The sequence below is a fragment of the Tripterygium wilfordii genome, chromosome 17 (assembly GCF_013401445.1).
Source record: "Tripterygium wilfordii isolate XIE 37 chromosome 17, ASM1340144v1, whole genome shotgun sequence".
NCBI lineage: Eukaryota > Viridiplantae > Streptophyta > Magnoliopsida > Celastrales > Celastraceae > Tripterygium > Tripterygium wilfordii.
In genome coordinates, this window is record NC_052248.1 from 2,423,166 (window position 1) to 2,436,723 (window position 13,558).

Genomic DNA, 13,558 nt, shown 5'->3' on the forward strand with positions numbered 1-13,558 from the left:
TCTCCACTCCTTTCTCTATCTACACTACTACTCATTTCCACAATTCCCAAAAGGCCTTTTCAAAGTAGACTCTACTTAATTCTCTCTGGCTCTCTTCAGCCAGAGTCTGCAGAGAGATAGGAACCCAGAAAAATGAAGCTCGCCGCCGGATTTGCAAGGCCGTCCACAGTCTCAATCACTCCGAATAATCTCAACGGTCACTCCATAATCACACAAAAAATAAACCAGACATCCCGCACTTGTTGCACTCTCACTGCAACACCAAGACTCGGCGAGAAGACGTTGATCGACTTCAACAAGCAAGTTAAGAATTGGGAACGATTTCTCGACCCGGTTGAGCATTACCCGATCACTCCCCGAACCGTCAAACTCGGCCAGAGGTGGAAGGAGTATCAAGGTATCCGTAATTGGGACGGATTACTTGACCCGCTCGATGAAAGATTACGTGGCGAGATCTTACGGTATGGAGAATTCGTTGAAGCGGCTTATAAATCCTTTGACTTTGATCCTTCTTCTCCTACCTACGCCACCTGCCGGTTCCCTAAAAGTTCATTGTTGGACCGGTCCGGTTTGCCTCAAACCGGTTACCGAATCACTAGAAATCTTCGCGCGACATCCGGGATTCAATTGCCACGTTGGGTCGACAAGGCTCCCAGCTGGGTGGCAACTCAGTCTAGCTGGATTGGCTACGTGGCAGTATGTCAGGACAAGAACGAAATTGCAAGGCTGGGCCGGAGAGACGTCGTGATCGCCTTCCGTGGCACCGCTACGGGTCTCGAGTGGCTCGAGAATATCCGCGCTACTCTCAGCCCAGTCCACGAAAATGCCCAATCTTCCTCCGGGCAGCCCGGCCCAATGGTGGAAAGTGGGTTCCTCAGCCTGTACAACTCCAGCACAGCCACGTCTCCGAGTTTAAGAGACCTTGTCCGCGATGAAATTAAGCGTCTTCTCCAATCCTACGGCAATGAGCCTCTCAGTATAACTATTACCGGCCATAGTCTCGGAGCTGCTCTCGCGACACTCGCGGCGCATGATATCAAGACTGAATTCAAACGTGCGCCTCTCGTAACTGTCATCTCCTTCGGCGGTCCACGTGTAGGAAACCGTTGCTTCAGGCGTCAATTAGAGAAACAAGGCACAAAAGTTCTACGAATAGTGAACGACGACGATCTCATAACTAAAGTTCCTGGGTTCGTGATCGACGACGACATGTCAAAAAATAGAGACGTACACGTGACAGGGCTTCCCAGCTGGATCCGAAAACGGGTGGAGGACACACAGTGGGTGTATGCCGAGGTTGGAAGAGAGCTTCGGCTGAGAAGCAAAGACTCACCGCACCTGAAAAGCGTGAACGTCGCCACATGTCACGAGCTGAAGACCTACCTTCATTTAGTAAATGGATTTGTGAGTTCCACGTGTCCTTTTAGGGACACCGTCCAAGGTGTCCTCAATATCAAATGAGAACTAGCCAATAGCTATCTAGGGTTCAGAGTCAGGTCAGACAACTTTGTACATTGAGATTATTTCGTTCCGTACATTTTTTGTATTGTACGGTTGACAACAACTCACTCTATTGTAGATAGAGGAAGTCAATGCCTTCCTGCCAATTGCAAAGGTGTGACAGGTGTCCAAGAAAATATTAGTTTAATTGGATTTTCTTCATTGTTATGAAAATATTAATATATATATATATATATATTACAAAAAGAAAAGCCGATACACCCAAGCCACTAATTAAAGTGGTAAGATTGATGTTTATCAATCATCCTAATGATTAGGGTTAGAATTTCTCCTGTCCGTGTTAAAAAAAAACCCCCACATATTATCTCTCTTTTCCATTTAAAAAAAAACCGCGTATGTATATAAATGAGTAGATACGTGGATGGTGGGGCCGGTTTGGGGGTATCATTGTGAAAAAGGCCTTTGTTGTTTTTATCTTGGAGTTTGGGAGATGACAATATCACGTGGGGAGGACGTGGAAACTACGACAATTACCTAAGCACCGACTATTATTACGTTTGTTGCCATTGCTTTGGCATACGCCAACATATGCCATTGGTAGACCTAGTTTGAACAACACTAAACCCCGGGATTTGGGTCGGTTTTTCTGAATGTTCTTCGATCCACGTCTACCAATGGCATCAATCGAAGCGCCGACCATACTCAATTCATCATTGGTTTCTGATCAAGGTGTTACGTGTTAAATGAGTCGTATAGAATTTGGGTAAAATGGAGGTAATAAATTCAGAGTATGTAGTATTATTCTTTTTCGATACACCCGTCTGTTTCCAAAAAGTTGTATTTTACATTTATAAAGCCACACAATTTTTTTTTTTAAATTATTATTCGAGGGGAATTGAGAGGGAGCAGGACTTAAACTCATACCTTAATGAGTGGGTTGTCCCGTACATTACATCCTAACCATTGGTCGTTCAACCACCAACTGGTTTGCTATGAAGCCACATACTTTAAGTCTTAATAAAATAAGAAAAGAATATATCTAACTTTTGAAAGTCTAAGATTTTATTGCTATTAACGTCAACTATTGTTTCCAACTCACACTAACCTAGCCATCCAGCAGTTTCAGTTTAGTCAACAAATTGAAGTCCATTTGTGGCAAATTTTAGATGAAACAGCGTTGATTAATATATAATGTATGAAATTTTCTCTGCACAAAGCAAAAATTTGACATTCCTTAAAGAAGCTAAGAAATTCTCGATGTGATACACACACAATATTCTAATTCTTTGAATCAATGAATGAAAAAAAGATCGAGTTGATATGCATGTCCCAAATGTATTGACTTATAGAAATTAACATATTCTAATCTCACAATTCCAGCCTACGTTTTCTTCAATTATACATGTTCAGACTTGAAACAAGCAAGCTCAAACTTTCCAAGTCTTTGTCTGTTAGAAATTTTTTTAGGCCAAACACATCAAAGATATTGTCCGCTTTGAGTCATGGGTCCATATGATTTTGTTCTTCATAGGTTGTCGTCATTGGTAGTTAGACCCAAAAAACGTGTATACGATGTGGGAGGAGTTGGACTTTACTTATAAACCATTTAGTTGAGTTATGCAAGAGCAATGTGAATTTTACTTATAAAAGAGTCATGGGTCAAAATATCCATCCATTGGGTCATTCATAATCAGCTTCACACAGATTTTATAGTCAATATCGATCATACAAATCTTGACGGCTACGCCAATCCTTGTTTTTCATGCACAATGTGAACGTCAAGGGAAGGTCACGCATTATGAGTTCGCTAACAATGTTTGGTTTTTGATAAGCTACTTAAATGTAAAGCATTTTGTTATGTAAATATACCACATGTCCACATCTATTAATTAGCGTTAAATCATCTTAACTAAATAGCTAGTGGTGATAGATGAATAAGCCTAACGTGGGTCCATCCATCAACATTAGGTGATGATGATAGGTATAGTTAATTACATACGTGATTAGTCTATAAACTCTATACTTCTTCTTTTTTAAAACCGTGGACACAATACAAATTTACCATTTGAACATTATATATGGATCTAAACTCATGTCGTTAAACTCGTGAATGTCGAAAATTTCTCATATGAAAATAAGGTAAGTTGGGCTATAGATAAACGAGTGACCACAAAGGTGTTATTCCCAGTGAAAATCAGATTTAGGACATTCCAAATTCATATGGTTCGGCCCTAGATAGATTCGCCATTAGGTTATCATCCATGTGGTTGCATAGACTCTAGACCCTATAGTGATTTAAGTACAAAACATTCTTTAAATATATATATATATATATATATATTCTCACCATTAATTATTTAGGGTACCCTTCAAGAACGTTTCCATGCATGCATGAATTTATATTTAACGAAATAAACGCCAAGAATACATATACACCTTCATAGATATCTATATATATGACATAAATCCACTCCCAACATACAACCAATTATATTGTCCGCTTTGAGTTTATATGTTCTCATATATACATCGGGCTGATAAGGTTTTGTTTCTCCCAAGCCCCGAAAGTGGGCTAAGCCCAACTCACCAAGTCAGGGAAAAGGCCTAGTTAATTGTTAAGGAGTGAACTTGAGTTTATAAACCATACTCGGTTGGGTGTTCCAATGAACGTGGAATTATACATCCATCAATTACTTTGATATAAGCATGGATACCATGAACATGAATGTAACCATGACAGATACACGAGTGCATGGTCGAAAAACGTCTTTGGATTGTACTCTTAGCTGATGGTCCCAAGTCGGTGGTCTTCTACCAGCAAGAAAAAAAAACTTCGTCGTAAAACTCATGGAATATTAGTTGTACAAGTAAAACCATTCCCTTCTTTTGGTATTTTTTGTTCACACACGTAGTCATGGTTTGACGCATTAGTTTATAATTCTTCATAGTCATATATGTGGAAAGTAATTAAACGATATAATCAATCATAATATATATATATATATATATATATATATATATATATATATTCTCTCATGAGATCTTAAAATGAGCTCCTAACTTTTAGGGATCAAAACACTTTTTTTAAAATTTGAAAAAAAATATATTTGTATTTTGATCGATCTTACGAGCCAACGACATATTTTTTATTTGAAACAAAAATCAAATTCAACATAAAAAGTGCATGATAATTCTGGATCATTGAATATAAAATAAAAGACATTTCATATACTTTTCAGGTTGCATTTTATTTTTATTTCAAACAAAAAAATATATCGTTGAGTTCGTAAAACCGATCAAAAGACAAATATTTTTTTTTCAGATTTTTCAAAAATATTTTGAACCTTAAAAATGAATCCTAAAATTTAGGTACTCATTTTAAGAGCTCAGGAGATAATTCACATATAAAGAGAGGGGAAAAAAAGAATAAAAAACTAAATAAATCAAAATGAAGTAGAAGAGCCCAGATTCAAAATGAACAAATTCAAACCTGAAAAGGATCTTTCTGATTCTCGAAGAATGAGGGGCAAAGGAGAAAGACCTCTTGTTCTTATTATAAGATCGTGGTTGGATCCACATATGTTTGGTAAAAAGAATAATCTTCTCCTTTGAGAATAATCAAAAAAGGAAAGTGTTCAATTGGAACATGAAAACGTGACTGAATTGGGCCTAGTTACTCTTCGAGACGGAGTGGAAGAAGGAAGGAGATTCTCGAACGAGTAAAAGGATCCAATGACTTTGAAAGAATTGAACGAGGAGCCGTAGGAGGTGAAAATCTCATGTACGGTTCTGTAGAGTGGCAGTAAGGGTGACTTATCTGTCAACTTTTCCACTATCACCCCCAAAAAACCAAACTCTGCCTTACGTCATTAAGATACGAAGGCTTCTTATTCCACAACAACAAAAGCACTTTTTCACTCTTTCCTATACTCGGGGATTTCACTTGGAAAAGAAAATGTTCCATACTAATGGATTCGGGTCCATAACTATGGGTTCCAATGTACGAGATCTTGTAGCACTTACCAATGAGGCCCTATCGATTAGTATTACACATAAGAAATCAATTATAGACACTAATATAATTAGATCTGCTCTTCATAGACAAACTTGGGATTTGCGATCCCAGGTAAGATCGGTTCAGGATCATGGGATCCTTTTCTATCAGATAGGAAGGGCTGTTGCACAAAACGTAGAAACTCTGTTATAGCCATTTCTGTACATTCAATGTACTCTACGGATAGAGGAATACATAGAGTTGAACATAGTAAAATAAGAAATTGAAAGATTTCGTTGAAATTGTTCGTTTGGAAATTTCCCGAAAAGCTAATCATAGGTTCTTCTCTCCATCGGAACAATAGGGCTGTTATGCTCATTACTAAACTTGTTGAAGAGATGAAATATAACCAAGGTATATCTTTTTATATATATATATATATATATATATATATATTTATTTATTTATTTCTTGCTTGGTACGTATAGGGGGAACCACTGAAGAAAACAGCAAGCTAGCCCAACTGCCCAAGCAATGACCTGAGCTTCTCGGTCAAACAATAGCTGTACATAACTTGATTGAAATTTAACCAGCAAAATCTTATCTAGCCCCTGTCGGAAAACATATATACAATTTGCGGCTTCAAAGACCGACCAATCGTGACAAATACTTGGTCAATAGATCTTCACTGTCACGGCAACCAAACTTTGTTTAATTCCATGAAAGTATTAGGAATCCGCCTATCCACACTAACAATAATTTGACCGCTTTGGATCAAAACTCACACGGTTTCATCCTTCCCATATTAAGTCCAGAAAACCGATTGTTACTAATTATAAATTTTAGGCTCTCTTATATTCTACATTTTATTCCCATATCATATCATACCATACCATCACGCTTCAAAAGTCAGTGCCCACCACGACTTCACTCTAAACCTCGGGACTTTAACATCTTTGTCTAGATAGCCCTTTCCGCTTGGCCTAATCCCATATTAGGAACTCACCCCCTTCACACTAGTAACGGTTTGTGCACTTTGAGCCGAAATCCACATGAGACTCAAAAAAATCGATTGTTACTAGTTAAAAACTTTAGGCTCACTTATATTATACATTTCCCTTCCTCATCTAAACGATGTGGGATTGTATTAATTAACCCTTATACGTGTTGGAGCTTCTAATATATGTAGTGTACTAATATATATGTTGATGGGTCATGAGGCCGTTGATCCAAATATGTTTATCAAATTGATCAGGGCGGTGCATATATCTATCTTCCTTTAAAGGTCAAGACACTCACGAGTAACACAATTAATTAATCCATCAAGCTGTCCCCCAATTTCTATACTTGTGTTCTACGATTTGTTATAATACCACATGATAGGAGGGAAAATTAGTGGTGGTTAAGCAAAATGGGTTGAATTTAGAGCTTGTACTGCACCGACTACATAACTAATATTACATTCATATAAACAACAGAAATAAAAATAAAAAAGTTTTTGTAAATTTTTCATCACCTTGTCAATTTTTCATATAAAATCGTGTACATTACTTATTTTTGTTAAAGTAACTATTTTTTAATTTTCAAAATCAATATTAAAAAAATGCGAAAAATACTAAGTATCCAATTTTTTTTGTCTCAATTATCCCAAATGCTGGGATGGATGCATATGATTCATGTAAAATCGTGAGTCCCACATATCTCACATGGTCCATATGAAAATCGTATGCATCCATCTCAACATTAAAGTAACTATTTTTTAATTTTCAAAATCAATATTAAAAAACGAGAAAAATACTAAGTATCCAATGTTTTTTTGTCTCAGTTATCCCAAATGTTGAGATGAACGCGCATAAGATTCATGTAAAATCATGGGCCCCACATATCTCATGTGGTCCGTATGAAAATCGTATGCATCCATCTCAACATTAATAGTAGCTAGATTTGCCAATTTGAGCACAAATATAATTCTCCCAAAAAAAATTAAAGAAACATTATTTTGTGTATATATTTATACATTGCCGCAAGGTGCGTACTCATTCTAAGCCCAAAAGATATATTAGTGTTTTTTCTTTCTTGGGGGGTATAAATGAACATATGAAGAAAAAAAATGCAAGAGCATGGAAAGCACACATAATGTACAATATTTGACTGTAGCTATCAAGCTAGTCTTAAAGGCATGATCAAACCTCCATGAAAGTTCCATCTTGTGACCGAAAAAACAACAAAGGAAACAAGAACGGTGAAAGGGGAAATGATCGATCAAGACCCTTTTTTCCTTAACGTGTGTGGTAAGGGAGTGATTTAGTACCCACCAATTGTGTTGACTTGTTTATATCGATTTTGACTTGATTGGGATTGTTACTTGTCCACTCAATTCTCATAGTCGGCGGTGAACCTACTTAATTTGTCATATGATGTGGATAAAACATCACATGGTAATTCCATTAAATATGGAAGAATGAATGGATGATATTATGACAGTCCCTGCTCCTCTCCACTACTAACACTTTGTCCATTTGAGGCTAATCCATACCGACGCACACGACTTTCTCTTCTCAGGCACAATGCTAGCCTATATTAATTTGAACCTAGGAAAAGTGCTTGTCACTAGTTAATAAAGTTTAGCCTATTATATGTTGTACTTCACATCTTCTTCTGGGTGATGTGGGACAAGAGACTTAACCAATTCGCCTTCACCACTCGATAACTCGTCTAGCATCACCAAGCTTGCACTTGAAAGACTTGTGGCCCCTTCCACTCGATCCGGGTGTTACACATATTATATATAAGGGAATATGATTATTTCACACATTTTAGGAGGTACATTAAAAAAGTTACATATTATTGAACGATTTCATTGAATATAAATCCAGATAACGCGTCCTTATGTGAAATGTGTAAAACTTTTATTTAGATACTATTCGATTGGGTTTTATCAATTCAATGTGGAATATTAATTTTCAGAGGAATGCGAAATACATGAGATATAGCAGTGGAAAATTTGTGGGGGAGCAAAACCCGAAATGTTGTGTGTGAATCTCTTTGCCTCAATGCAAGTTTGAGTACTTTCTATAAATTAATACCATACGACCATAAAGGTATTTAGAAAAATTTTGACATCCAAACATATGACAATTGAATTCTCATATATATATATATATATATATATATGTATTCTCATATAAGAATGTAAAATGCATATCACCTTTTCATTCATTGATTTAAGTGAAATGAATAGTAAGATCCATTGTTTTGGGTCCTTTTCATTTAAATCAATAGTGAAAAAGGTTATTCATATTTTATACTCTTATTTTACACCCGTAGCTAAGGATTGGTGATATATATATATAGATATGTATGGTTAAAAAACAAAGATAGAAGTAAACATTAGTGAGAATGATGCAAGGAAAAACTCATGAGTGAAGCCAATCAATAGAAAGCCGGCTTCATAACAAGCCAGCCGAACCTCCGAGTGACGAAAAAGCGCATAACGCGGCTCGTTGAATGCACGTGTAACAAACATACGCGTCATAAATACTTCTTGGACGGAAACACATTTTTGTCGTTTTATGTGTTCGTAAACCCCAATCAAACATTTTCCGTACACATGGCGGCATCATATCCAATCATTATTTAATGCCTTCATGGGACCCACCAAAACACAGCCGTTTTTGGAGTCCTCGCACTCAAAAGACTTGTTAGGAGCTCTTCCACAATCCATTTCTATGGTTGGATTACAATTTACGAACCAATCTATCAGAATCCTGGAGCGATTCTTCTCGAATCATCATAATTAAAAAGGGTACGTACTTTGCATATCGATGGCTGCATATAATGATATAATGCATGTTTCACAAGGAAATAAATACATGCATAGCTTTAAAACAATGAGGATGACGAGGACTCCACTCCGGTTGACCCGCTAAAGGTATATTTAACTCCCCCTTTTATCATATCTCACGAAATCTTATCCAAATAAAAGTGTATTTATCATAATAATTAAGTTAATTCTAACTTTGGATGATAATAACGATGAAAACATGATGTAAAAATCGTTGAACTTGCGTTCAAAAATGGGTAATGAACTTGTTTGAAATAAAGCTCAACAAATGTGTTGTAAATCCACATCCTCGTACACATTAACAATATCGTTCACTTTGGGTTATCCGATTCTTAATGATACATCGGATCCGCACGACTCTATTCCTCTTTTGCCTAACTACTAAGGGTTGAAGTTTATGGGTCAAAGCCCAACTCATTTGGGTTGGGAAAATCTTTTCTTGGTGTAATGAGGGAGGGCTTGTCATCCTTATTAAATGTAAGGAATTCCCACATAATACCTAATGTGTTACTTTAACAGGATTTGAAAATGATTACCAAGTGTTGGTATTTGAGAGTAATTAAATTAATTAATTAATTATTTCCTATTCCAAATTAAGAGTGATATTGTACTTCCTGATCAACATCTTTGGTGCAATATTCTAACGTAATATTATTATTGAGATAGTGATCATATTATATATATGACCTACATAACCTCCACGCATTGAAAGTAAATAGTTTGTTGTATTTTCATTAATAATAAGTCATACACTTGATAGTAGTAATTCCATTAATCGAAAGCTAATCCTAACTCACAAAATTAAAGTATTAAACCCTAGCTAGCATCTCTCTTGTGCTCATGCTTTTGACGGAGTGCATGAGTGTTGAAATATTCATATAGGAGTAGGATGTTAACAGTAATAAAGGTGGTGGTCGGTGGTCGGCGGTCGACGCAAAGGATCAAATGAGGAAAGATGAGTGGACACTGAAAAGTAGAAGTGGCGAGTGGAGATTTGTTTGGGATTCAGGGATTGGATACCAACGATGAGTAAACTGAAAAGAAAAGAAAAAAAAACAGAAGAAAAAAAAACGGCTGAGTGGTTTGGGAGTTGGGTCCCACAAAAATGATGATTATCGATGGGCCCACATAATAATGTGGAGCATATTATTTAAAGCTTGAGGAACATTCCATCGGTTGGTTTAGTTTATACGACTCGTTTCGTTTCGTTTGGTTGCGCACGGTGAATTCAACGAGCCGCGTTCCAAGTTTGGCTTGGGGAAGGGGGCCCCACAAAGCAAAGCAAATACACTTTTTTTTATAAAAATGTTAAATATCCCAATAAAAAAGCATATCAGTTATCTTAGTTGTGGATCTTGTCCATTGATTGATGTAAGTGTGGGGACCCACAAAACCTGGTGATTGAACAAGAGAGTGACACATCCACTACTGAAATAACTGAGATGTTTTTTACTGAGATCCCTATCACTTCTGTTTTTTTTTATTATTCAGCTCCACGTCTCCATTCGTTAGTTTCTTTATAATGTAATTTTTTGAGGACCTAATTTAATTTAGTCGTAATAGTTATTGATAATTTTGTTAGATGACACGGATTTCAGGCACTAATAATGGGTCAATCCAACCCATCTATTAACTCAACTGCCACGAGCAGTACGAGCAGTTGAGAGAGATACATGAGGAGTTGTAACTCACCATAGAAAAGTTACAACTCTCCAAGATTGTCATTCTTCCATAGCCGTCATAAACACACAAGAAAGAAGATGAATCTCTCTCAATAAGGATATCGCTTAAATTCGCTTAACGGCTTCATTTACTCTATGGACATCAAGGTACACTCTATAGATGTGATAAACTAGCAGGAACGTTGATCATGACATGTTATCAAATATGTCTTTTGTTCATTTTTGATGCATGAGATGATATTACAATTTTAAATTCGCAATAGTTATCGTTAAATATAAATTTTTTATTAAATTATTATTAGCATATACATATATAGTGTACATAGTAACACACACAAACACAAACATAAGCAACACCGGCGTTTACCATCATTTAGATAATGTGCAACCGCAGCTTGTATGATATTGACCTCATGTAAGTATATGGACAACAGGTAGTTGACTGACTTGTCTTCTCAAACCATAGATAATCAGCCGCAATTGATGAGAAGGACAGGAAAAGGACTCTTCACAAATTAGTGCTATATGTATAGAAGTGCAATTGTCCTTTACCAAAGGCTCGATCACAAATACGCCCACAAAAAACACTCAACAATAGTAATTAAACAGTGGCTTTTGTTTTGTTTTGTGTCTTTGTGGTCTGTGGGCATGCAACTATAAACTGTAGAGTTTTCGGCTTTTCTTTTCCTTTTTTTTTTAATGCATGTGATTTAAAATTAAATCCATTTGTCATTTAACATATTGTACACTAATCTGATGCAACTTCTGATCGTGACCCAAAAAAATCCAAGGCAGGCAATATTTGTACGTATATTGAGAGTGATCTGAAGTAAACACTCGAATTATTAATTTCTACGTATAGTGAGAGTGATCTGAAGTAAACCAGAAGTGATACACATCCCAACAATATCATCCGAAAAGTATCTCAGGAGTTAGGAGTGTGTGACACTCATTCATTTGGATATGATGACATCATAGCGAGGACCCCATTTGAAAATCACATACAATTGATGAGTTTCATACACTGTCAGGATGCTTTTGGGATGATACCTTTTGGGATCTTTTTTATTTTTGGGAGTAAACACTCGAGTTTATTAGCTTCGGCTGTTGAAAATCGCATCCCACTCACTCCGTGAGTGAGAATTCCCTTAATTTGTGAAGGAAAATTATGTTGCAAATTAGCTATTTTCTTGTAGTAAACAATGTTGTCCGCTTTGAGTTATCTGGTTCGTGCAGATTAGTCGGGCCTCCACAACTTTGTTCCTCTTTGAACCATTTCACTTAATGATACTTGAGCCCATTAGAAAAGGTCTTATTGGTAGAATGGGGAAGGTTTGTCGTTATAAAGGATATTGGATCCTCAAATCTTTTCGATGTCGAATTCCAAATATCGGCAAGTTTATTAGCTTAAGTATTAGCTACCCAAGCTTGCATGACTATCCTAGTGTGAGTTTGACTTTAAGCTCAATCTTATTGTTAATATATATGAATTCCATTGGTATGTCATAAAAGGTTACAAGATTAATGAAGAGTTGTTGATATAGTAATATACTAGTACTCCTTAAGATTTGAACTAAGACAAAGAGCAAATCTTGGTTATTAAATTATAACAATAATTACATGTTTGACTACATATAATAGCCCATTTGGAACCCAAAACAATGTCGGACAAGTCGAATCATGCATGTGAGAAACATGATAATTACAAGAAGTTGGAATATCTTTGAAACTAACTATTACATAAAGTGGAGAGTTAGATGCATGGGCTTTTCATTCTCCTATCATATTTCACCAACAAAAGGGATGCATGTGGTGTTTTATCTACGGCTGCACCTTTTTTTTAGCCAAACGATGACTCCTCTAATCTCTATGGTGGGCTGTGGTGTGGGCACCAAATCCTCTCTTACCATAAACTTTCTTTGATGACATATATATATATATATATAGTCTATCTAATGTAGTCTCTAGCTATATGATATGATATATTTTCACACTTTTTATCATTGCCATATCATAGTCTTCTATGTTTGATCATAGGTAGGAGGAAAGTAAGTAACACATATAAGTCATGTAAATCATGATGCCACGTGTCATTGACTTCTGACCAGTCAAATCTTCATGGGCGGAGGCAAGTGGCAACTTTCAAGTCATATATTTGTGGGCCTTGAAAGAGGTACGGCCCAAATGTGTCTTCGGGCGTTTATCTTTCTATGTCCACCGACAATAAACATTTTACCCTCTTTTTAAGTTTTTGAAAATTTAGACAACACACGAATCAAGAATATTATGTTTTTTTTTTTATAAGCAATCAAGAATATTATGTTACCTCTATTTGTTTTGGTCATAAGCTACAACAAATTGAAAAAAAAAATTTTACCACTTCTCGAGTCCCTCAATCCTCAAGCTTGTTATTACAAGTGATCATTAGTGAGGTTTCTTAACCATTTTTTTTAAAAAATATATTTTTAGTCAATGAACAAATATGATTTGCATATTGGCAAAGATGAAGTGATTAAAATTTTAAACGAGGAAAATCACGAGTAGCTCAGATAACACTAATATGTGTGGTATCTCATC

General features: G+C 36.2%; 1 protein-coding gene across 1 annotated transcript; it reads left to right on the top strand.

Annotated features, from left to right (window-relative positions):
* On the top strand, positions 1-1,674 carry LOC119983052 (phospholipase A(1) DAD1, chloroplastic-like). Its single transcript, XM_038826707.1, has one exon. The coding sequence runs from the start codon at positions 133-135 to the stop codon at positions 1,459-1,461; it is 1,329 nt and encodes a 442-aa protein (XP_038682635.1). The 5' UTR covers positions 1-132; the 3' UTR covers positions 1,462-1,674.
* The last annotated feature ends 11,884 nt before the right edge of the window (positions 1,675-13,558 follow it).

Bases quoted from the DNA above. Each gene is read 5' to 3' on its own strand.
- LOC119983052 (XM_038826707.1), top strand. From the start codon at position 133: ATGAAGCTCGCCGCCGGATTTGCAAGGCCGTCCACAGTCTCAATCACT.